This window comes from Oncorhynchus mykiss, chromosome 5 (assembly GCF_057628025.1).
Source record: "Oncorhynchus mykiss isolate SJ-2025 chromosome 5, ASM5762802v1, whole genome shotgun sequence".
Lineage (NCBI taxonomy): Eukaryota > Metazoa > Chordata > Actinopteri > Salmoniformes > Salmonidae > Oncorhynchus > Oncorhynchus mykiss.
The window spans coordinates 7,005,601-7,032,112 of NC_143026.1; the positions used below are offsets into that span (position 1 = coordinate 7,005,601).

The following is a 26,512-nucleotide window of genomic DNA, read 5'->3' on the forward strand; positions in this document are numbered from 1 at the left end:
GGATATCAGCAGCTATAGGTCTAACCTGGAACTAACAGGATATCAGTAGCTATAGGTCTAACAGCACAGCAGTAGCTATAGGTCTAACCTGGAACTAACAGGACAGCAGTAGCTATAGGCCTAACAGCACAGCAGTAGCTATAGGCCTAACAGCACAGCAGTAGCTATAGGCCTAACAGCACATCAGTAGCTATAGGCCTAACCTGGAACTAACAGGATATCAGTAGCTATAGGTCTAACAGCACAACAGTAGCTATAGGCCTAACAGCACAGCAGTAGCTATAGGTCTAACAGCACAGCAGTAGCTATAGGTCTAACAGCACAGCAGTAGCTATAGGTCTAACAGCACAGCAGTAGCTATAGGTCTAACAGCACAGCAGTAGCTATAGGTCTAACAGCACAGCAGTAGCTATAGGTCTAACAGCACAGCAGTAGCTATAGGTCTAACAGCACAGCAGTAGCTATAGGTCTAACAGCACAGCAGTAGCTATAGGTCTAACAGCACAGCAGTAGCTATAGGTCTAACAGCACAGCAGTAGCTTTACACTACCGTTAAAAAGTTTGGGGTCACTTAAAAATGTCCTTGTTTAAAAAATAAATAAAAAAAGGAAACATTTTCCATTAAAATAACATCAAATTGATCAGAGAAAACCTGTACATATGAGTACAATAGACAACAGCATTCCAAGAAAATGTTTATTGGGTAATAGATAACAACTCTACTCCATCTAAACAACATTTAAGTGTCATATTTAACAAAAATATAGTTTTTTTTTTTTTTTTTTACAAAAAAGGTTCAAACTCAGTGAGAACCAAAACAACACGATTAATTGTGATCAAATAAAATGTAAGCAAATCGAGAAAAAAACCCAAGTCAAACGGACGAAAACAAAAGACTAACAACATTTATTATGAACAAACCCTGTTGATAAACATAGTATGAAAAAGGTTCCAAGGCGACTTATTAGTGTAGATGATACTGGTTAGTTTTTATTTACCACAACAACGTTCATTCAACAGATCTACATGGTTGTACAGATATGAAAGAGAAATAACTCAATATATATATTTAACATTTCAGCATCACATAAACTGGTCAATAGATAACAGAACATCCTTCTACCTGTGATTACTAGTGCTGTAACGCCACAGCACAGACACTGCTGTAATCTACACTAAGGTGCTTCACTGGTCAATAGATAACAGAACATCCTTCTACCTGTGATTACTAGTGCTGTAACGCCACAGCACAGACACTGCTGTAATCTACACTAAGGTGCTTCACTGGTCAATAGATAACAGAACATCCTTCTACCTGTGATTACTAGTGCTGTAACGCCACAGCACAGACACTGCTGTAATCTACACTAAGGTGCTTCACTGGTCAATACATAACAGAACATCCTTCTACCTGTGATTACTAGTGCTGTAACGCCACAGCACAGACACTGCTGTAATCTACACTAAGGTGCTTCACTGGTCAATACATAACAGAACATCCTTCTACCTGTGATTACTAGTGCTGTAACGCCACAGCACAGACACTGCTGTAATCTACACTAAGGTGCTTCACTGGACAAAAGGGTGGATTTTTCATTTCCAAGATGATTATTATCATTCGATGACAATATCGTAGTTGCATAATAGTTATATTGCTAGAATACAGTATATAAACGGTATGTAGAAGGTAGATAGATGGTATATAGACAGTATATAGACAGTATATAGACAGTATATAGACAGTACATAGACAGTATATATACACAATATATATACACAATACATGGACAGTATATAGACAGTATATAGACAGTACATAGACAGTATATAGACAGTATATATACACAATATATATACACAATACATGGACAGTACATAGACAGTATATAGACAGTATGTGGACAGTATATAGACAGTGTGTGGACAGTATATAGAGAGTATATAGACAGTACATGGACAGTATATAGACAAGTACATGGACAGTACGTAGACAGTATGTAGACAGTATATATACACAGTACATGGACAGTACGTAGACAGTATATAGACAGTATATAGACAGTACATGGACAGTATATAGACAGTATATGGACGGTACATGGACAGTATATAGACTGTATATATACAGTATATATACAGTACATGGACAGTATATAGACAGTATATGGACGGTACATGGACAGTATATAGACAGTATATAGACAGTATTTAGACAGTATTTAGACAGTATATGGACGGTACATGGACAGTATATGGACGGTACATGGACAGTACATGGACAGTACATGGACAGTACATGGACGGTATATGGACAGTATATAGACGGTACATGGACAGTATATAGACAGTACATATACAGTATATAGACAGTACATGGACAGTATATAGACAGTATATGGACGGTACATGGACAGTATATAGACGGTACATGGACAGTATATAGACAGTACATATACAGTATATAGACAGTACATGGACAGTATATAGACAGTATATGGACGGTACATAGACAGTATATAGACAGTACATGGACAGTATATAGACAGTACATATACAGTATATATACAGTACATGGACAGTATATAGACAGTATATGGACGGTACATGGACAGTATATAGACAGTACATGGACAGTATATAGACAGTACATATACAGTATATAGACAGTACATATACAGTATATAGACAGTACATGGACAGTATATAGACAGTATATAGACAGTATATAGACAGTACATGGACAGTATATAGACAGTACATGGACAGTACATATACAGTATATAGACAGTACATATACAGTATATAGACAGTACATATACAGTATATAGACAGTACATGGACAGTATATAGACAGTATATAGACAGTATATAGACAGTATATAGACAGTATATAGACAGTATATAGACAGTATATAGACGGTACATGGACAGTATATAGACAGTATATAGACAGTATATGGACGGTACATGGACAGTATATAGACCGTATATTGACAATATATAGACAGTATGTTGATGGTACGTAGACAGTACATTGTAGTAGACATACATTGTCGCGTCCCTATGCTCTGTCCAAGTGTACACTTGTGCCTAGTCAGTCCCCTCTCTCTATATATACAGTATATATATCTATGTAGGACTCCTAGTCAGTCCCCTCTCTCTCATATATATATGTCTATGCAGGATCCCTACTCAGTCCCCTCTCTATATACAGTATGTCTCTATGTAGGACTCCTAGTCAGTCCCCTCTATATACAGTATGTCTCTATGTAGGACCCCTAGTCAAGTCCCTTCTCTCTCACACACACACACACACACACACACACACACACACACACACACACACACACACACACACACACACACACACACACACACACACACACACTTACAGTGGGGAGAACAAGTATTTGATACACTGCCGATTTTGCAGGTTTACAACTTACAAAGCATGTAGAGGTCTGTATTTTTTTTAATCATATGTACACTTCAACTGTGAGAGACGGAATCTAAAACAAAAATCCAGAAAATCACATTGTATTATTTTTAAGTAATTAATTTGCATTTTATTGCCTGACATAAGTATTTGATCACCTACCAACCAGTAAGAATTCCGGCTCTCACAGACCTGTTAGTTTTTCTTTAAGAAGCCCTCCTGTTCTCCACTCATTACCTGTATTAACTGCACCTGTTTGAACTCGTTACCTGATAAAAGACACCTGTCTACACACTCAATCAAACAGACTCCAACCTCTCCACAATGGCCAAAACCAGAGAGCTGTGTAAGGACATCAGGGATAAAATTGTAGACCTGCACAAGGATGGGATGGGCTACAGGACAATAGGCAAGCAGCTTGGTGAGAAGGCAACAACTGTTGGCGCAATTATTAGAAAATGGAAGAAGTTCAAGATGACGGTCAAACACCCTCGGTCTGGGGCTCCATGCAAGATCTCACCTCGTGGGGCATCAATGATCATGAGGAAGGTGAGGGATCAGCCCAGAACTACACGGCAGGACCTGGTCAATGACCTGAAGAGAGCTGGGACCACAGTCTCAAAGAAAACCATTAGTAACACACTACGCCGTCATGGATTAAAATCCTGCAGCGCACGCAAGGCCCCCCTGTTCAAGCCAGCGCATGTCCAGGCCCGTCTGAAGTTTGCCAATTACCATCTGGATGATACAGAGGAGGAATGGGAGAAGGTCATGTGGTCTGATGAGACAAAAATAGAGCTTTTTGGTCTAAACTCCACTCGCTGTGTTTGGAGGAAGAAGAAGGATGAGTACAACCCCAAGAACACCATCCCAACCGTGAAGCATGGAGGTGGAAACATCATTCTTTGGGGATGCTTTTCTGCAAAGGGGACAGGACGACTGCACCGTATTGAGGAGAGGGTGGATGGGGCCATGTATCGCGAGATCTTGGCCAACAACCTCCTTCCCTCAGTAAGAGCATTGAAGATGGGTCGTAGCTGGGTCTTCCAGCATGACAATGACCCGAAACACCCAGCCAGGGCAACTAAGGAGTGGCTACGTAAGAAGCATCTCAAGGTCCTGGAGTGGCCTAGCCAGTCTCCAGACCTGAACCCAACAGAAAATCTTTGGAGGGAGCTGAAAGTCCGTATTGCCCAGCGACAGCCCCAAAACCTGAAGGTCTGTATGGAGGAGTGGGCCAAAATCCCTGCTGCACTGTGTGCAAACCTGGTCAAGAACTACAGGAAATATATTATCTCTGTAATTGCAAACAAAGATTTCTGTACCAAATATTAAGTTCTGCTTTTCTGATGTATCAAATACTTATGTCATACAATAAAATGCAAATTAATTACTTAAAAATCATACAATGTGATTTTCTGGATTTTTCTCACAGTTGAAGTGTACCTATGATAAAAATGACATGCTTTGTAAGTAGGAAAACCTTCAAAATCGTCAGTGTATCAAATACTTGTTCTCCCCACTGTATATACACACACACACACACACACACACACACACATACATATATATGACCCCTAGCGCCAGTAAAATGTTAAAATGGCTATGCATTCTAAGTAGTATGCTAGTATGGAAATGGGAATTGTAGTGCCATTCCCTCCTTATCACTCAGAGGCTTCCCCACTGGGCACAGAGAGGCTGCCCCACTGGGCACAGGTGTCATTTCAACGTCTAGTTTTCAAATCTCCAAACATGCAAACTGTGTTTGTTATAGGATTTCGGTTAACAATTGGGTAAGAAAATATTTTAAAAAATGTCAAAATTACTTTACGTTTTTTGCAAATCAAATTATTTTTCCACATCGATTCAACATCATCACATTGATATATATATTTTTGTGAAGAACGGTGTTGTTCCAACCAGTTGGTGCCCAGTAGGAACCTGTCACTCAGAGGCTGCCCCACCACTCGTTGAGATACACCTCTCCACCACCCCAACCTGTCTCCAGGTGTCTATTACCACCCTCCTCCCAGCGTAGGATCTCTCCATCTTCCACCAGCACCAACTTCCATTCCACCTGCTTCTCCGCGGGGAGGACGACCCAGCTGGCCCAGAACCCGTCCTGGGCTCTCTCCAGTGGAACGAAGCCCGTCCAGCTCCCCAGCTCCTGCTGGTTCCCTGTCACAGCCAGCTCCTGCCAGGGAGACTGGGTACGGTAGTGGACACAGAACCTCACCCGTACAGTCTTGGGTTCGATAGGAAGCACAGCCGTCATCTTCTTATTCCTACGCAGGTCTCCATCTGGCGATACAGGTTTAGTTCCCGTTTCTTCGACCTCCTTGAATGCGGTTGCGTCAGCCACCGTTGGATCATCTGAATTGTGATGCGTTTCTGTGGGATGATGCTCCGCCTCGGCAGAAGAGCATTCGATGGACGAGTGGCTTGTCCTCACCCATGGGGAGTCACTGTTGTCCTCTGCGCCGCTGACTGTCATCCATTCATTATAGTCCATCGTGGCTTCCATTATGTTAATTTCAACTTTCTCATAACTCTCCTCTATCCGTGTATCATCACTCTTTCTTTTCCTCTCCTCCTCTACACGCGTGTCCTTGCTGTTATCATCAACGATGTCTCCTTTCCTCTCAGCCACATGTGTGTCTCTAACATCGGTTGGCTGGCTCAACCCGTCAATGACATAGTCATGAAGTAGACAGTCCTTCCTCCAAAGATCCGCTACCATAGCGTCCATGTCAAGATCCTCTACCATAGCTTCTTTCATATCGTCTTCTACTGTCCTATCAGAGACTGACGGCACATGGCTGGTCATGTCAGCACCTGGGTATTCCACTTCCTGTATCTCTGAATCACACACATGGTCAAGTTCTTTAGTCTTAGTGTCAGTCAATATGTCAGGTCGATATTCATTGGGATGTTCTGGTTCCTGAGTGTCGCTGACAAAGGCAACCTGGCTGTCCATATAATCACTTGTACATTCTACTTCCTGTGTTTCTTCTTCACATAAATTGCTAGGTTGTTGGAGGTCAGTGTCACTCAATATCTCTGGGATGTTTTCACTGGGATGTTCTGGTTCCTGAGTGTCGCTGACAAAGGCAACCTGGCCGTCCATATAATTACTTGTACATTCTACTTCCTGTGTTTCTTCTTCACATAAATTGCTAGGTTGTTGGAGGTCAGTGTCACTCAATATCTCTGGGATGTTTTCACTGGGGTGTTCTGGACCTTCAGTGATTACCTCATCTGGATATTCTACTTCCTCTCTCTCCACCTCATACACATGTTCCGGTTCTATCCGGTCAGTGTTAGTCAATTTCATATCAGGTAGATTTTCACTTTCCTGGACTTTGGCAAAAGCAACATGGCTGTGTCTATCGTCATCCGGATATTCTACTTCCTCTCTTTCTTTATCCGACGCATGTTCAGTGTCAGTCAATGTCATCTCCGGCCTCTCTTCGTTGTAAAAGACAACATGGCTGGTCATGTCATCATCTGTGTATTGTACTTCCTGTATCTCTGTATAACACACACGGTCAGGTTCTTCAAGGTCAGTGTCAGTCAATATCATGCCAGGGAGATTTTCATTGAGCTCTTCCAGATCTCTCTGAGGCTTGATGGCAAAGGCATGTGGATGGTTTACCTCCTCCTCTGTGCTCTCACATTGACAATCATCACTCAGTTCAACTTCCTTCAAATCCTCCTCGTCCTGGTTATACACATCTTTGTCCTTCTCATGTCCAGATTGATAGTTTATGTCACTGAGGGAATAGTGACTGGTAGAAGCCTGCTCCTCTTGACCCACGGTCCGGTCAGTCTGGGATTCGGCGTCGTCCTGACATAAGCCTTCGTAGAACTGACATAAGCATTCACTGCAATGACACAAGCCTCCACAGACCTGACATAAACCGTCATAGTGCTGACATGTGCCTTCACAGTGCTCTTGAGGTTGAGAGCCAAGGTGAAACTCCTCAACAATCTGCCACTCAGCATATGACTCCCACGTGTAAGGACCATCGCTCTCATTGGTTGTTGTTCGGATCCGTCTAATGGGTTGTAGATCCTCATTGGTTGCTGTTCGGTTCCGTCTAATTGGTTCTAGATCCTCATTGGTTAGTGTTCGGATGCGTCTATTGGGTTGTAGATCCTCATTGGTTGCTGTTCGGTTCCGTCTAATTGGTTCTAGATCCTCATTGGTTAGTGTTCGGATGCGTCTAATGGGTTGTAGATCCTCATTGGTTGCTGTTCGGTTCCATCTAATTGGTTCTAGATCCTCATTGGTTGTTGTTTGAATCCTTGTAATGGGTTCTATCTCATCAATGGTTATTGTCGGGATCCCCTCAATGTGTTCTACACCCTCATTGGTTGTTGGGATCCCCTCAATGGGTTCTACACCCTCATTGGTTGTTGGGATCCCATCAATGGGTTCTACACCCTCATTGGTTGTTGGGATCCCCTCAATGGTTTCTACATCCTCATTGGTTGTTGGGATCCCCTCAATGGGTTCTACACCTTCATTGGTTGTTGGTATCCCCTCAATGGGTTCTATATCCTCATTGGTTGTTGCTGAGATCCCCTCAATGGGTTCTACATCCTCATTGGGTATTGTTGGGATCTCCTCAAAGGGTTCTACATTCTCACTGGTTGTTGGAATCCATTCCATTGGCTCTCTCCTCCATTCCTCTCCATCCCAGCTCTCCAGCGTCTCGTCTTCACCCTCCTCTGGAAAATAAGCACATTGGAGATCCTATTAAATGACTGGATGGGCCATGTCATAAACCCTCAAAGTTCCAAACCAGTCTAATTGGAATGAATAGGTCGTTATCAGTAAAACCTCACAATACGGTGCAGAGCTTTCAATTTGGCTGCTGGGGGGCAAGGAGACCCCCAGCTCCGCTAAAACCATTGACAACTATGTGCTGTTTTCAAGAGATGGTTAAATAAATGTTAAAACGAATTAGTTTTAATATCGTCACCTCTTTAAGAGCCTAGTGATTTCAGATTATTCCACATTTAGCTCTATCATCAGAGTTATACAGTAACTGCATGAGTTTCGTGATCAGTAAACACCAATTGATCATGTCATTTCAGATATGTGAAGGTAGCATATCCATTTTGGATGTAGCTAGCTAGCTAAGCAAACAACATGTGTCTTTTTTATTTTTTTATTTATTTTTTATTAACAACAAATCAATACATAAAGTACGAGGGAACACAAGCACACAGATTACAAACAATGGACAATCGAGCTAGGGGCGGGGCTGGGGGGGGGGGGGGGCTAGGGGGTACAATATCACATTACAATTTCACAAAGACCTTAAGGGACATACATATACTTACAATTCTAACAGCTTTTTTGTTAGTAGAGCATTTAACTGTCTTAAAATAAAGTTACATTTATTTTTGTAGGGTATGAAAAATGATTTTCTGTTTGTAAATTTACATTTGTGCATATGAAATTTGGCCAAAAGAATAATGAAATGAATTACATAAAAAATGTTCAGCTTATTTCTATTGTATGTAAAGAATCCAAACAGTACATCTCTCCACAATAGTGTAAAATCTTCATAAATGCGTTCAATTATAAACCTACTGATGTCTTGCCACAGTTCTTTCGCTCTGTTGTTGAATGGACCAAAAGAGAAACAAATCTTTCCTACTGATGAGTCAACAGGGTCAATAGAAGGTAGGCTCTGAGGGTCAGGTCTTTCCTACTGATGAGTCAACAGGGTCAACAGAAGGTAGGCTCTGAGGGTCAGGTCTTTCCTACTGATGAGTCAACAGGGTCAACAGAAGGTAGGCTCTGAGGGTCAGGTCTTTCCTACTGATGAGTCAACAGGGTCAATAGAAGGTAGGCTCTGAGGGTCAGGTCTTTCCTACTGATGAGTCAACAGGGTCAATAGAAGGTAGGCTCTGAGGGTCAGGTCTTTCCTACTGATGAGTCAACAGGGTCAACAGAAGGTAGGCTCTGAGGGTCAGGTCTTTCCTACTGATGAGTCAACAGGGTCAATAGAAGGTAGGCTCTGAGGGTCAGGTCTTTCCTACTGATGAGTCAACAGGGTCAATAGAAGGTAGGCTCTGAGGGTCAGGTCTTTCCTACTGATGAGTCAACAGGGTCAATAGAAGGTAGGCTCTGAGGGTCAGGTCTTTCCTACTGATGAGTCAACAGGGTCAATAGAAGGTAGGCTCTGAGGGTCAGGTCTTTCCTACTGATGAGTCAACAGGGTCAACAGAAGGTAGGCTCTGAGGGTCTTGACATGTTCCTGAATAACAGAGCAACACCTGAGGGAATGGCGTCTAAAACAATGGCAACATCTTTAGGTGTTACAGGGACCTTCTAAAGTGATAAGAATTCCTTATAACTGAGTAAAAGACCCTCTGCATTTACCAGTTGGCTCACCAATAGGATATTATTTCGGAACCAATATTCTAAAAACAAATACGTATTTTCATACAATATATCCCGATTATTCCATATATAATATCTGTGTGGAGAAAAACATGTCCATGTCAAGCTCTTTCCAAATGCGTAATCTCCGATGAAGCAAGCTAAATGACAAGTCCTCGTCCTGGTAAAGTTGTCAGACTACTGTCACCACCAATATAGATGGAAAGCAAACACTATTTGGATATGGCCGTCTAGTTTATCCCCTCAAAGTTATCTAGCCAATTTGATGTGTTCTGTTATTAACTAGCCATATTGATGTGATCTGTTGTTAACTAGCTAGCCAATTTGATGAGATCTGTTGTGATCTGTTGTTAACTAGCTAGCCAATTTGATGTGATCTGTTGTTAACTAGCGAGCCAATTTGATGTGATCCATCAATCAATGTAGCCTATCATGTCTGTCAGCAGCAACCGTGATTAAACACTCTTAAAAACAAATGTTGAAAAGGGAATGTTAGCTAAATTCGCTAGGTCTACACCTTCATTGGTTGTTGGGATCCCCTCAATGGGTTCTACATAAAAAGTACATTAGGTCTACCTACCACTATACGTTGAGCTAACAGTACAAAGTTTCTACCAGTAGCTAGCAAAGTTAACATTACCAGCTAACAGTACAAAGTGTCTACCAGTAGCTAGCAAAGTTAACATTAGCAGCTAACTGTAAAGTTTCTACCAGTAGCTAGCAAAGTTAACATTACCAGCTAACTGTAAAGTTTCTACCAGTAGCTAGCAAAGTTAACATTACCAGCTAACAGTACAAAGTGTCTACCAGTTGCTAGCAAAGTTAACATTACCAGCTAACTGTACATCGGCAAATGTACCCTTCTGCTGCTTGACAGGCAGAGCCCACAAAGGATGGGAAATTAGCTTAAACCACTCATACTTGTCAGGTATAGATCACTTTTATTTTATAAATCACTCAAATATACAATTAATGTTGGCCGATATTGTGAGGCTACCGACACATTATCTGAAATGAAAGAGATCAACTGAGGTTTCCTGATCATGAACAGCATGCAGGTCCTTGCTGTAGTGTAGCCTATAACTCTGCTGATCATAGAACTGTCACTCCAAAACTAGCGGACCAATGGAGACTCTTCGTCTACGCTTCCCTCTAAACCCCGCCCTTCCCGGAAATATAATGCCAAACCTCGCACTCTAAAGGACTGACAGTGAAAGCTGTCAGTCCTGTATTATCCACCTCACTTGCATTGGCAATGTTAACACGTTTCCCATGCCAATAAAGCCCCTTGAATTGAATTGAAAGCAAAGACACGAGTAGCGTAACCAATAGGTAGTACATGCAGGCAAGAGCGTAGGCAAAATGTATTCAATAGGATTCGTTGCTGGGAAAGTTTAACGGGAAACTATGTTTGCATTCGTTTTCAAATATTTTAATCATTTGTCATAGAGTTTTGCTCTCGCTTTAAAAATGATTTGATTACAAGTTTTTGGGGTTTTGCTTTTGATGTCTTATTTTTGTTTATAATTCTATACATTTAGCTTTCAATTGTTTGGTTTTGATTTCAACAGCCATTATTTCACCCGTCCTCGAAACTATGTTTACATTCTCAACTTTATTTTTCATGTTCACGATTTATTTTATTTTGAATTAAATTACATATGGCGTGAAATTGACCCCATATAGAGACCACTATTATTCTTTTGTCTGCCTCCTTAAGGGGAAAGTAATGCAAAAGTAACTGAAAGTAATGAAATTACGTTAGAGTATGTGTAAACCAAACGTTACTTTACTGATTACAATTTCTGACAGGTAACTAGAAAGTAACCTACCCAACCCAGCAAACAAATCTAATAGCTACTGTAATATCTAAAGCATTAATCAGACAATTAAACTAGGGAATTTTGTTACAGACAACTGATATTTGTTTTTCACTTAAGCAAAGGGTTTCATTGATATAACTATTTATATTTTCAACCTCCTGCGCGCTCACAGCTGACAGCTTCAAGGAGACCTGCGCACACGTGTTTGTAGACATGACTGTAGTAGGCTTCCGATTCATTATCATGGCGGATCTCTCATATAGCACAAAACATAACAAGCGTAGACAGCAACTATGCTGCATATGGGTTACATTCGACTTCATTACAATCCTAGGACCGATCAGTGAAGAATGAACACTAATAAATGTTGATTTACCTGTTGACTCGACACAGGACAGTATTTTTTCTTCGTTTGTCGTCTCATTTTCGTCCTTTTCAGTTTCCAAAACAGTGTCGTCATCAACCTTTCTTCTTCTTTTACCTCTCTCTGTCTGTATATATCTGTATATGATGAGTGCAGCCCATACAGACATCATAACAATAATAGCCAACACCACTGCAACCACCCAATCATTCATACAATACAACGCAGTTAAATCCCCGGCACGTCTTTCAAAAACGACGGTTTTACTTTTCTTGATCGTCATTTTTGCAGCCTCTGTCACTCTGTCACAATATCACATTACAATTTCACAAAGACCTTAAGGGACATACATATACTTACAATTCTAACAGCTTTTTTGTTAGTAGAGCATTTAACTGTCTTAAAATAAAGTTACATTTATTTTTGTAGGGTATGAAAAATGATTTTCTGTTTGTAAATTTACATTTGTGCATATGAAATTTGGCCAAAAGAATAATGAAATGAATTACATAAAAAATGTTCAGCTTATTTCTATTGTATGTAAAGAATCCAAACAGTACATCTCTCCACAATAGTGTAAAATCTTCATAAATGCGTTCAATTATAAACCTACTGATGTCTTGCCACAGTTCTTTCGCTCTGTTGTTGAATGGACCAAAAGAGAAACAAATCTTTCCTACTGATGAGTCAACAGGGTCAATAGAAGGTAGGCTCTGAGGGTCAGGTCTTTCCTACTGATGAGTCAACAGGGTCAACAGAAGGTAGGCTCTGAGGGTCAGGTCTTTCCTACTGATGAGTCAACAGGGTCAACAGAAGGTAGGCTCTGAGGGTCAGGTCTTTCCTACTGATGAGTCAACAGGGTCAATAGAAGGTAGGCTCTGAGGGTCAGGTCTTTCCTACTGATGAGTCAACAGGGTCAATAGAAGGTAGGCTCTGAGGGTCAGGTCTTTCCTACTGATGAGTCAACAGGGTCAACAGAAGGTAGGCTCTGAGGGTCAGGTCTTTCCTACTGATGAGTCAACAGGGTCAATAGAAGGTAGGCTCTGAGGGTCAGGTCTTTCCTACTGATGAGTCAACAGGGTCAATAGAAGGTAGGCTCTGAGGGTCAGGTCTTTCCTACTGATGAGTCAACAGGGTCAATAGAAGGTAGGCTCTGAGGGTCAGGTCTTTCCTACTGATGAGTCAACAGGGTCAATAGAAGGTAGGCTCTGAGGGTCAGGTCTTTCCTACTGATGAGTCAACAGGGTCAACAGAAGGTAGGCTCTGAGGGTCTTGACATGTTCCTGAATAACAGAGCAACACCTGAGGGAATGGCGTCTAAAACAATGGCAACATCTTTAGGTGTTACAGGGACCTTCTAAAGTGATAAGAATTCCTTATAACTGAGTAAAAGACCCTCTGCATTTACCAGTTGGCTCACCAATAGGATATTATTTCGGAACCAATATTCTAAAAACAAATACGTATTTTCATACAATATATCCCGATTATTCCATATATAATATCTGTGTGGAGAAAAACATGTCCATGTCAAGCTCTTTCCAAATGCGTAATCTCCGATGAAGCAAGCTAAATGACAAGTCCTCGTCCTGGTAAAGTTGTCAGACTACTGTCACCACCAATATAGATGGAAAGCAAACACTATTTGGATATGGCCGTCTAGTTTATCCCCTCAAAGTTATCTAGCCAATTTGATGTGTTCTGTTATTAACTAGCCATATTGATGTGATCTGTTGTTAACTAGCTAGCCAATTTGATGAGATCTGTTGTGATCTGTTGTTAACTAGCTAGCCAATTTGATGTGATCTGTTGTTAACTAGCGAGCCAATTTGATGTGATCCATCAATCAATGTAGCCTATCATGTCTGTCAGCAGCAACCGTGATTAAACACTCTTAAAAACAAATGTTGAAAAGGGAATGTTAGCTAAATTCGCTAGGTCTACACCTTCATTGGTTGTTGGGATCCCCTCAATGGGTTCTACATAAAAAGTACATTAGGTCTACCTACCACTATACGTTGAGCTAACAGTACAAAGTTTCTACCAGTAGCTAGCAAAGTTAACATTACCAGCTAACAGTACAAAGTGTCTACCAGTAGCTAGCAAAGTTAACATTAGCAGCTAACTGTAAAGTTTCTACCAGTAGCTAGCAAAGTTAACATTACCAGCTAACTGTAAAGTTTCTACCAGTAGCTAGCAAAGTTAACATTACCAGCTAACAGTACAAAGTGTCTACCAGTTGCTAGCAAAGTTAACATTACCAGCTAACTGTACATCGGCAAATGTACCCTTCTGCTGCTTGACAGGCAGAGCCCACAAAGGATGGGAAATTAGCTTAAACCACTCATACTTGTCAGGTATAGATCACTTTTATTTTATAAATCACTCAAATATACAATTAATGTTGGCCGATATTGTGAGGCTACCGACACATTATCTGAAATGAAAGAGATCAACTGAGGTTTCCTGATCATGAACAGCATGCAGGTCCTTGCTGTAGTGTAGCCTATAACTCTGCTGATCATAGAACTGTCACTCCAAAACTAGCGGACCAATGGAGACTCTTCGTCTACGCTTCCCTCTAAACCCCGCCCTTCCCGGAAATATAATGCCAAACCTCGCACTCTAAAGGACTGACAGTGAAAGCTGTCAGTCCTGTATTATCCACCTCACTTGCATTGGCAATGTTAACACGTTTCCCATGCCAATAAAGCCCCTTGAATTGAATTGAAAGCAAAGACACGAGTAGCGTAACCAATAGGTAGTACATGCAGGCAAGAGCGTAGGCAAAATGTATTCAATAGGATTCGTTGCTGGGAAAGTTTAACGGGAAACTATGTTTGCATTCGTTTTCAAATATTTTAATCATTTGTCATAGAGTTTTGCTCTCGCTTTAAAAATGATTTGATTACAAGTTTTTGGGGTTTTGCTTTTGATGTCTTATTTTTGTTTATAATTCTATACATTTAGCTTTCAATTGTTTGGTTTTGATTTCAACAGCCATTATTTCACCCGTCCTCGAAACTATGTTTACATTCTCAACTTTATTTTTCATGTTCACGATTTATTTTATTTTGAATTAAATTACATATGGCGTGAAATTGACCCCATATAGAGACCACTATTATTCTTTTGTCTGCCTCCTTAAGGGGAAAGTAATGCAAAAGTAACTGAAAGTAATGAAATTACGTTAGAGTATGTGTAAACCAAACGTTACTTTACTGATTACAATTTCTGACAGGTAACTAGAAAGTAACCTACCCAACCCAGCAAACAAATCTAATAGCTACTGTAATATCTAAAGCATTAATCAGACAATTAAACTAGGGAATTTTGTTACAGACAACTGATATTTGTTTTTCACTTAAGCAAAGGGTTTCATTGATATAACTATTTATATTTTCAACCTCCTGCGCGCTCACAGCTGACAGCTTCAAGGAGACCTGCGCACACGTGTTTGTAGACATGACTGTAGTAGGCTTCCGATTCATTATCATGGCGGATCTCTCATATAGCACAAAACATAACAAGCGTAGACAGCAACTATGCTGCATATGGGTTACATTCGACTTCATTACAATCCTAGGACCGATCAGTGAAGAATGAACACTAATAAATGTTGATTTACCTGTTGACTCGACACAGGACAGTATTTTTTCTTCGTTTGTCGTCTCATTTTCGTCCTTTTCAGTTTCCAAAACAGTGTCGTCATCAACCTTTCTTCTTCTTTTACCTCTCTCTGTCTGTATATATCTGTATATGATGAGTGCAGCCCATACAGACATCATAACAATAATAGCCAACACCACTGCAACCACCCAATCATTCATACAATACAACGCAGTTAAATCCCCGGCACGTCTTTCAAAAACGACGGTTTTACTTTTCTTGATCGTCATTTTTGCAGCCTCTGTCACGGATAGGAAAGAGCGAATATAGGCTATGGGCGCGGATTCCAACAAGCGTGCGCTGTGCGTGTTTCTCCACCATCCGCGTTCCAAATGACCTCTTGTTGCGGCACGCACACATATCTCAGATCTGCAATCAAGTGAGCCCACTGCCAATACGCTGACTGGATCGCAGGGTGACGGTACAAGGTGTTGAAAGAATCAAGCAGACTCAGATAAAAGCAGCTCCTCAATTAGCCTGTGTGTTAAACCAAATTATAAAACATGACTCAAACAACAATACAATAAATTGCATAATGATTGTGTGTTGCATTGATTATGATCTATGGAAATTAATGCTTTGTGATACACATTTTGCTGACTTAAAAAAATAAATAATCTTAGACTGGCTCACACGTAGGCCTAGTAGTGGTGGTATCTGGTGCTGGAGTTAGTGATTTATATATCTTTATTTAACTAGGCAAGTCAGTTAAGAGCAAATTCTTATTTACAATGATGGCCTACCAAAAGGCAAAAGACCTGTGGGGACAGGGGCTGTGATTAAAAACAAAAAAATATATTACAAAACACACAGAGACCTAAGACAACAACAAAGCAAGGCAGCATGGTAGCAACATGACAACAACATGGTAGCAGCACAAAACATGGTACAAATATTATTGGGCACAGACAACAGTAACCCTACAGCACTAACCCTAACCCTAACCCTAACAATACATCACACAAAGCAGCCACAACTGTCAGTAAGAGTGTCCATGATTAAGTCTTTGAATGAAGAGGTTGAGATAAAATTGTCCAGTTTGTGGAGGATGAGGGCTCCAGTAGATATCTCAGATAGGGGGGAGTGAGGCCTAAGAGGGTTTTATAAATAAGCATCAACCAGTGGGACTTGCGACGGGTATACAGAGATGACCAGTTTACAGAGGAGTATGGAGTGCAGTTATGTGTCCTATAAGGAGAATTGGTGGCAAATCTGATGGCCGAATGGTAAAGAACATCTAGCCGCTCGAGAGCACCCTTACCTGCCGATCTATAACTTACGTCTCCATACTCTAGCATGGGTAGGATGGTCATCTGAATCAGGGTTAGTTTGGCAGCTGGGGTGAAAGAGGAGCGATTTACGATAGAGGAAACCAAGTCTAGATTTAACTTTAGCCTGCAGCTGTGATATGTGCTGAGAAAAGAACAGTCTAGCCATACTCCCAAGTACTAGTATGAGGTGTAGTGGTGGTGTCTGGTCCTGTAAAAAATGCTTTGTTTGTGTGTGGGTGGTATGGGAATTGGTTTTGAATAATCCAGTGTGATTGAGAGCTTATTATTTGACATGGCCATGTATTTCAATATAAAGTCATTTCTTTCCAGCCTCAGAATTACTGATACGGTCAATTAAAAGTACATCTTTGCTGCCATCTAGTGGTGTAAAAGGTGTAGATCCCACAATTCATGTACTATTTGGCTACTGAGATGTAAATGGTTTGATCAAGAGTAAATCCTTGATCAGAGTAGGCCATTCACGCTTCGATCACATCGAGAGTTTTGTGCATTTTGGTACAGCCAGAATTACATTCATTTCCAATGAAACGCTGCGTTTGCCTTGCGTTGCAGAGACAGTTGCAGTGCGTTCTGTGTGGTGCATTCATTCGATTTATCGTTCGATACACCACGGCTGTCAGCCAATCAGCATTCAGGGCTTGAACCACCCAGTTTATAGTATGTATTAGGACAGTGAAGCTAATCTTCACTATGGAGTGATGATGGCCGATGGTCTTCATGGGTCGCTGGGCCTAATGCTGTGTTCACGTGCTAGTCAGACCTAGGAGACTGACATTTTCGTCACGGAAACTTGTGGTAGAAACATGAGCTCCGAGTTCCCCCACTTGAAAGTACCAGAATCACCCAATAGGAAGTACAAACGCAAGTAAATGATGTTCATTTTAACTCGGAGGTTTCGAGTTTCTGGTAGCACGTGAATGCGGCATACAATTGTGATGGAGTGATATATTCCCCCCCCCAAAAAAAACAACACACACACACACACACTCGATAGCACAATGATTTTGTTTCAATCATTGTTTTAATAAGTACAATTACATTTTTCACAAACCAATTTCATCCTTGAGATTCATGATCAATGCCCAACTGCAATATAAAATAACTTCAAATTATCAAAATGACAATTTACTATACTTCAAGTCTAGACTAGGGCCTAGATTTAATAAGATCTAAATTAAACTGCATAGCATATCGAGATTTAATCAGATCTACATTAAACTGCATAGCATATCGAGATTTAATCAGATCTACATTAAACTGCATAGCATATCATCTAGATTTAATCAGATCTACATTAAACTGCATAGCATATCATCTAGATTTAATCAGATCTACATTAAACTGCATAGCATATCATCTAGATTTAATCAGATCTACATTAAACTGCATAGCATATCATCTAGATTTAATCAGATCTACATTAAACTGCATAGCATATCATCTAGATTTAATCAGATCTCCATTAAACTGCATAGCATATCATGTAGATTTAATCAGATCTAAATTAAACTGCATAGCATATCATGTAGATTTAATCAGATCTAAATTAAACTGCATAGCATATCATCTAGATTTAATCAGATCTACATTAAACTGCATAGCATATCATGTAGATTTAATCAGATCTACATTAAACTGCATAGCATATCATGTAGATTTAATCAGATCTACATTAAACTGCATAGCATATCATGTAGATTTAATCAGATCTACATTAAACTGCATAGCATATCATCTAGATTTATTCAGATCTCCATTAAACTGCATAGCATATCATCTAGATTTAATCAGATCTACATTAAACTGCATATCATGTAGATTTAATCAGATCTACATTAAACTGCATAGCATATCATCTAGATTTAATCAGATCTACATTAAACTGCATAGCATATCATCTAGATTTAATCAGATCTACATTAAACTGCATAGCATATCATCTAGATTTAATCAGATCTACATTAAACTGCATAGCATATCATCTAGATTTAATCAGATCTACATTAAACTGCATAGCATATCATTGCGATGTCGGAGGTGTAACTGGTATATGTTTTGTTGGTGACATTTTACCATAGTAAGTTAGAGGACTCTAAATGGATAACCCTTTTTACCATTGATATTTAAGGCTTCCACAATTTTAAAATAGTAAACTGGAATGACACACACATGATTTAATTTAAGACTTCAGCACTGGTGGGGCCAGTACATCACCAATATTTGTGTGTGTTATATATATATATATATTATTATTTTAAACACAAAAGAAGAAGAAAATTGACTACTTCAAAATGGGAGATGGCCTCAATGGCACTGTTCATTCAGTTACAGACACTACGCTGGCACAAATACAAAGATGAGTCCTCTATCTAACTCTATGCAAAATGGGAGATGGCCTCAATGGCACTGTCCATTCTGTTACAGACACTACGCTGGCACAAATACAAAGATGAGTCCTCTATCTAACTCTATGCAAAATGGGAGATGGCCTCAATGGCACTGTCCATTCTGTTACAGACACTACGCTGGCACAAATACAAAGATGAGTCCTCTATCTAACTCTATGCAAAATGGGAGATGGCCTCAATGGCACTGTCCATTCTGTTACAGACACTACGCTGGCACAAATACAAAGATGAGTCCTCTATCTAACTCTATGCAAAATGGGAGATGGCCTCAATGGCACTGTCCATTCTGTTACAGACACTACGCTGGCACAAATACAAAGATGAGTCCTCTATCTAACTCTATGCAAAATGGGAGATGGCCTCAATGGCACTGTCCATTCTGTTACAGACACTACGCTGGCACAAATACAAAGATGAGTCCTCTATCTAACTCTATGCATTTTCCTTACTACATATTTTCACAACTCTTCGCTGACAATGTTCCCGATTCATGTGTTTAATTTACTTTTATTACACATTTAAAAGCTAGTGATTCGTCAGAAACTATGACGCCAGTAGGCCTAACCAACCTACATTGAATTGAAGTTAAAGTAAATCTAATAAAAGTAATTATTCCCCCAATTTAAAAAAATATATAAAATAAAAACATAAAGGCCTGGAATGCCATCATCTGTTCCTCCATTGACAGAACTAGAGTCTCAGCATTTTGGAGGCATGAAGAAAAGGGAGTACGAGTGGTAGATAGATAGCTGTAAATAAATGCACATAACTCTGGCTAGCTAACCAACTTATTGCGAAACAAATTCCACTTATTCAACTTCGCTTTGCTATTGCTCTTATCTGTTGCTAGTAACTTTTTCTTTTAGCATTTAAAAAAAAAAGAAGCTTTATTGGATAGAGGAGAGACAGTGGGAAAGATACTGTATATAGAGAGTTTTTGCTGAAATACCATTGGACCGGATGGGAACCCACGCTGCAGTGGTTATTCGTTCTGGAGGTAGCCGTTAGGAGACAGTAACAGTAACCTTCCTTCACTAATGACAAGGGGGCTCCAGTTATGTTTACATTTACGGTTTGCGATATATTGTTTTTTTCATTGCATAATGAAATCAAATGAGAAAGTGTGTGAGGTTGGAGCTACCTCTGACTTCTCTCCCGTTTCAATGCCACCGCAAACTTCCAGGCTTCGACGTACTGAGACAGGTCGATCTCTTCAGGGAAGAACTCCTCGACGTCAGGTGGGATGTCCAGGTTCTTACGCTCCATGTATGCCACAAGTGTGTCTTTCAGACTAGAAGAGAAAGGCAATGCAATGGCACATGTGAGGTTCACAGAACTAGTTGTATGATTTTTACTGGTTAAGATGGACATTTGGGGGGTATTAAAAAAAAGAATCAACAGTCTGAAAAAAGTTTGCTTTGAAGGGAGAGAAGTACACCACAAAGGTACTGCAAAGTTCCGGGAAACATCAGGGAAGATCATCATCAATGATCTGTGTAGAAAACAAGTTCCCCATTGCACTTAATCAATTTCCCCCCCCCAAGTCATACTGTGCAAATGTTTCCGCGTGGACGTCGTTTCCAGACGGGTAAGTGCTACACATGAAACATTTGAATGTTCAGCATTCTATACAATGGCAAGTACAACCACTCCACGTTGCTTGTTGGGCCTTTGCTAGCGTGTGTCTGTATGTAGCCTTACCCCCAGTCAGGCTTGTAGGTGTCAGATGCGCGGGGACCCTTCAGGACCAGTATCAGGAACTCGTGCATCTCCAGCAGGATGGAATCAGCGCTGCTTTTATTAAAGAACCCAGTGAGCAGCCTGTGCTCTTCCTCTCCCAGGGCCTTCCTGTACTCTTCTGAGATCCCTTCAAATGGGTCCTTAGGACAGGTAGGGCAAGAGAGAGAGAGGGAGTCAACCCCTAGTAGTTACATTTATGCTATGTCCACACTACGTCTTCCAATTTGTGTGCTGAAAAGCCAAGCGCAGCAACAACAACAACATGATATATTCTTGCACTGCGTTAGTAAGTCAGCGTTTCCCTGCTGCCCTCTTACTCTCGGCTCAATACCATTATAGACACAAGCACACATTGGATCAATGCACTCTTGGGCTTATAATGTGGAAGCACCTTTAGGCACTTAACATTGCCCTCTTATAGTTTAAGTGCCAAGTGGGTAAGGGTTAATCTTGTTCACAGCGCCTCACAAAGGGACTTGAATGGAACCTATGGCAAGAGCGGGAAAAAACTCCCACTGGAATTTCATTGGCTGATCTCTCTCAGTCCATCACCATCTAGCATGACCCTTAGGACCTCCAAAGCACGAGCAGTGCAAGTGATTTAGGCTAAACAAATAAGTGAGTTCGGAAAATCGGGAAAGTATGTGAAGTTCATTTGTGAAACTAGTTTTTACATATAAACTTTTATATGCCCAAATTTGGGCTTCCCAAAAATATGGTCGCTATGATAGAACATATATTGTTGTTGCTGATTTTCACATCTCATCTAATACAGCTGTAGCAGGCTTGCTCTCTCCCCCACCCTCGATTTTAACCCATGTCCAGCGCCCAGACTACCGCATTTGAAGCCCCGTGGTACATTTTACCATATTAAAACATCCAAGAGGCTCCCTAGCCAGCAATAGGTGAGTAGGTGTCTTACCCTCTTGAGCCACAGCATGTTTTCTGATTTGAGTGATGTCAGGAGCTGCCACAGTGCCAAACAGTGCTTCAGATAGTATCTGCCCAGGGCCTGAGGACAATAGAAGAAGACCTGAGGTTAGCCATGCTTCAGATAGTATCTGCCCAGGGCCAGACGACAACACCTGAGGTTAGCCTTATCTTACACACAAACTACCCCTGCTTTAAATTACTAAGCACCTGTGTATGAATTAACTGGATAGGTGCAGAGAAATATGACAATAATTACCTCTGGCCTATCAGAAGGCTATAACTATCCATTGCTTTTCAATCAGATCTATAATAAGTGTCTAGTGGTGGGGGTCAAATTTCGATTGAGCAAATCTCTTATATAAACATGACATAAATTGGTAACAAGTTGACTCTCAGTGGTCTCGCATCACATATAGCAATATTGAATACCCCTGGCTCAGACTACACCCTTGGCTCAGACTATACCCCTGGCTCAGACTATACCCCTGGCTCAGACTACACCCCTGGCTCAGACTACACCCCAGGCTCAGACTACACCCCAGGCTCAGACTACACCCTTGGCTCAGCCCTGGCTCAGACTACACCCCTGGCTCAGACTACACCCGTGGCTCACCCCTGGCTCAGACTACACCCCTGGCTCAGACTACACCCGTGGCTCACCCCTGGCTCACCCCTGGCTCAGACTTCACCCCTGGCTCACCCCTGGCTCAGACTACACCCCTGGCTCAGACTACACCCCTGGCTCAGACTACACCCTTGCCGTTTGTTGGAGAAAGGCCTGTATTGGAGGATGTTGTTTGTACCGTTTTGAGATGTGGACCTCACCCTTTTATGATAAAATGTTTATCATCCCATTGCCTTTTGCGTCCCTTTGACATTTTAAGTAGAAAATGTGAATTAATATTGAATTAAAAGCCTGTTATATTAAACAATGTGCTTTTCAATACGAAACAAATGAAACATTTTACAAATCTGCATTTTCTACGTGTCCCTCGTCATTTTATCCACGTAACTCCATTATTATAAAGTCTGGGTTATTTTTGTTGCTTTGACAAAGTCATGTCTGAAGAATATTATGTATTTGATGTGATTTTAGTGATTCATTTACATCTGTAACTCATTTTAATACGGTGGAAACTAATTCAATTTTAGAATTTTTCTTTCAAAATAAACTTTTGAAACCCGATGAAAACATCAACCCTGTTACTTGATTTTGGCATTTTATTGGTACTTACTACTACATTCATAATTTTTTAAATTTAACCTCTAAGATGATTATTGTTATTATTTTAAATGAAGTTTAACATGTTGTTTATTTTCAAAATGTTATTTCACCTTTATTTAACCAGGTAGGCCAGATCACCTTTATTTAACCAGGTAGGCCAGTTGAGAACAAGTTCTCATTTACAACTGCGACCTGGTCAAGATAAAGCAAAGCAGTGTGACACAAACAACAACACAGAGTTACACATGGAATAAACATGGAATAAACAAAACAGAGTCAATAATACAATAGAAAAAGTCTATATACAGTGTGTGCAAATGAGGTGGGATAATGGAGGTAAGGGGGTTTATGACAGAAAGTGACATAATATAATTCAGCAGATGCTTTTATCCAAAGCGTACATACATTTTACAATTAGATGATATAAAACTTTTTTTGGGGACAAAATTACACTACCCAAAAGGCCCTCTATTGGTGGAATGACCCAAATATGGCAGATTATAATGTACAGTATATCACCAATAGCCCCGTCTGCATTTAGAATGCACAGGAGATGTAACAAAAAATGTATTTGGTATTGTTCCACAAATGTAACTTGATCTTTTGATGTTGTGTGTCTTATCTGCTATGTTGTTTTCTCAGGTCTCTCTTTATGTCGTGCTGTGGTGTCTCTCGTTGTCGTGATGCGTATTTTGTCCTATATTATTATAATTTTTGAAAACATTTTTTTTTATCCCAGAACCCTTCCCCGCAGGAGGCATTTTGGTAGGCCGTCATTGTAAATAAGAATTTGTTCTTAAAATAAAAATCTTAACTCATTGATTTAATTCACTGGCTACTTTTATAATAAAGGGACAGACTTGTGTTTGGACTGTGAAATGAGCAGAGGGGCAATCTATGCGTGCACTCGAAATCACGTTTATTACAGACTAAATGTAACGCGTGCCCTAGCTATTATGAAAGATCGGCGCCTATTGGAGACGACTTGACAATGGAGGCCAACAAGACTGACCGTTAGGATGTGTGGAGCTGTTTGATCTCCCATCTGCAGCACCTCCTCCAGGTAGCTGCCCAGCTCCATGTGGGGTTCTCCCCCGGTCATAGCCAGGAACCCCAGGGCCACCTCTACGGTGGAGAGAGCCTCACACACCTCATTGTACGACTTCAGCTCTCCAACTAGTGTCGACAGGGCCCGCGAGGGCAGAGGCACCTAGAGACACAAAGAAGAGAGACGTCAACCCCCCTATCTCCAAAGTAGAGAGGACAAAGCCCTATCTCCAAAGTAGAGAGGACAAAGCCCTATCTCCAAAGTAGAGAGGACAAAGCCCCATCTCCAAAAGTAGAGAGGACAAAGCCCTATCTCCAAAGTAGAGAGGACAAAGCCCTATCTCCAAAGTAGAGAGGACAAAGCCCTATCTCCAAAGTAGAGAGGACAAAGCCCCATCTCCAAAGTAGAGAGGACAAAGCCCCATCTCCAAAGTAGAGAGGACAAAGCCCCATCTCCAAAGTAGAGAGGACAAAGCCCTATCTCCAAAGTAGAGAGGACAAAGCCCTATCTCCAAAGTAGAGAGGACAAAGCCCCATCTCCAAAGTAGAGAGGACAAAGCCCTATCTCCAAAGTAGAGAGGACAAAGCCCTATCTCCAAAGTAGAGAGGACAAAGCCCTATCTCCAAAGTAGAGAGGACAAAGCCCCATCTCCAAAGTAGAGAGGACAAAGCCCCATCTCCAAAGTAGAGAGGACAAAGCCCTATCTCCAAAGTAGAGAGGACAAAGCCCCATCTCCAAAGTAGAGAGGACAAAGCCCTATCTCCAAAGTAGAGAGGACAAAGCCCTATCTCCAAAGTAGAGAGGACAAAGCCCTATCTCCAAAGTAGAGAGGACAAAGCCCCATCTCCAAAGTAGAGAGGACAAAGCCCCATCTCCAAAGTAGAGAGGACAAAGCCCTATCTCCAAAGTAGAGAGGACAAAGCCCCATCTCCAAAGTAGAGAGGACAAAGCCCTATCTCCAAAGTAGAGAGGACAAAGCCCTATCTCCAAAGTAGAGAGGACAAAGCCCCATATCCAAAGTAGAGAGGACAAAGCCCTATCTCCAAAGTAGAGAGGACAAAGCCCCATCTCCAAAGTAGAGAGGACAAAGCCCCATCTCCAAAGTAGAGAGGTCAAAACCCCTATCTCCAAAGTAGAGAGGTCAAAACCCCTATCTCCAAAGTAGAGAGGACAAAGCCCAAGCTCTTTCCCAGTGTTTTTAGATCTGAAAGAACTAGACAGAATATGACAGTGGCTAACCCAAATCCAATATTTGTGGCAATGTGGAGCCATCACTATATTACTGAAGTCTATCTGGTTCCTTCAGATCTGCAGAAAATGTCATTAAAAAGGTAAAGAAAGCTTCACCTGGTTCATGCCGAGTTAAATAAAGTTTAAATAAATAAAATCCTCTGAAAATGGTGACTCATCATTTGTGAACGTTTTGGGGAGAAGACACGGCTAACTTATCGTTTTTATAGATTTGAACGTGACTTACTTGTTCAATCTTTCCTCTCATGTCCTTCAGAATAATTTCATGAATTCGATCATGTCTGTTCACCAGTGTTGGGATTCCCTGTAGAAACCAATAACGGACATCATGAATAGCTGATAAAAGTCAATATTTATAGCATCAAGGTTGGGCTGAATTCCGTTTGAAATGTCAAATATTGCTAACTGTGTCTATTTAAAAAAATAACTGTACTTTATTTAAAAATTAATGAATTAAATTGACACCAACGCTGGTGGTCATATGGTCATTTAACATTCCTTCTATCCAAACTGACTGACAGTTAACATACAGTATATTCTGTCAGTATACCTCGTCCATTCAGGAATCAAACCCACGACACTAGTGTTGGATGCGCCATGCTCCTACCAACTGAGCGATTGGCACTCACATTGAGGGTGATGATGGGCCTGCCCTGCAAGAAGCGGGAGAGGATCTGCTGCTGGATGTTGGACAGGTCGTACTCGTGCAGCGTCTCCTTGCCTTGCTTCATGCTGTACTGACAGTTGGACAGGATCAGCGGCAGCAGGTCCCTCTCCAGATCATACTGAATCACATGCAGGTCCGTTAGGTCCGCCGGGCTCACTTTAAAGCTGGGGGGAAGAAAAATGAAGTCAACAAAATGGCCTGAAACGATGGCGCTGCTATCAACAGTTTCTGCTTC

The 26,512-nt window shown here is 40.9% G+C and overlaps 2 protein-coding genes across 2 annotated transcripts in view; both read right to left on the reverse strand.

Moving 5' to 3' along the window:
* Positions 1-5,287: 5,287 nt before the first annotated feature.
* Positions 5,288-12,339, reverse strand: LOC110523129 (uncharacterized). Its single transcript, XM_021601544.3, has 2 exons — positions 12,057-12,339; positions 5,288-8,170 (listed from the first exon to the last, which is right to left on the reverse strand). The coding sequence occupies exons 1-2, from the start codon at positions 12,325-12,327 to the stop codon at positions 5,385-5,387; spliced, it is 3,057 nt and encodes a 1,018-aa protein (XP_021457219.3). The 5' UTR covers positions 12,328-12,339; the 3' UTR covers positions 5,288-5,384.
* Positions 12,340-19,904: 7,565 nt separating this feature from the next.
* Positions 19,905-26,512, reverse strand: part of LOC110524942 (E3 ubiquitin-protein ligase rnf213-alpha) — a 58,498-nt gene continuing 51,890 nt past the window's right edge. The window contains exons 51-56 of the mRNA XM_090233641.1: positions 26,240-26,441; positions 25,837-25,914; positions 24,324-24,521; positions 22,076-22,165; positions 21,115-21,293; positions 19,905-20,704 (exon numbers count right to left, since the gene is read on the reverse strand). Of these exons, the coding sequence (XP_090089767.1) occupies positions 20,551-20,704; positions 21,115-21,293; positions 22,076-22,165; positions 24,324-24,521; positions 25,837-25,914; positions 26,240-26,441 (901 nt within the window). The 3' untranslated portion in view covers positions 19,905-20,550. The remainder of the gene's footprint in view (positions 20,705-21,114; positions 21,294-22,075; positions 22,166-24,323; positions 24,522-25,836; positions 25,915-26,239; positions 26,442-26,512) is intronic.

What these genes read in the sequence shown, in the direction of transcription:
- LOC110523129 (XM_021601544.3), bottom strand. Translation starts at nt 12,327, where the DNA reads ATGACGATCAAGAAAAGTAAAACCGTCGTTTTTGAAAGACGTGCCGGG. An exon ending in GTCCTGTGTCGAGTCAACAG is followed by an intron (nt 8,171 to 12,056) that starts GTAAATCAACAT and finishes CTTATTTTCCAG; the next exon opens with AGGAGGGTGAAGACGAGACG.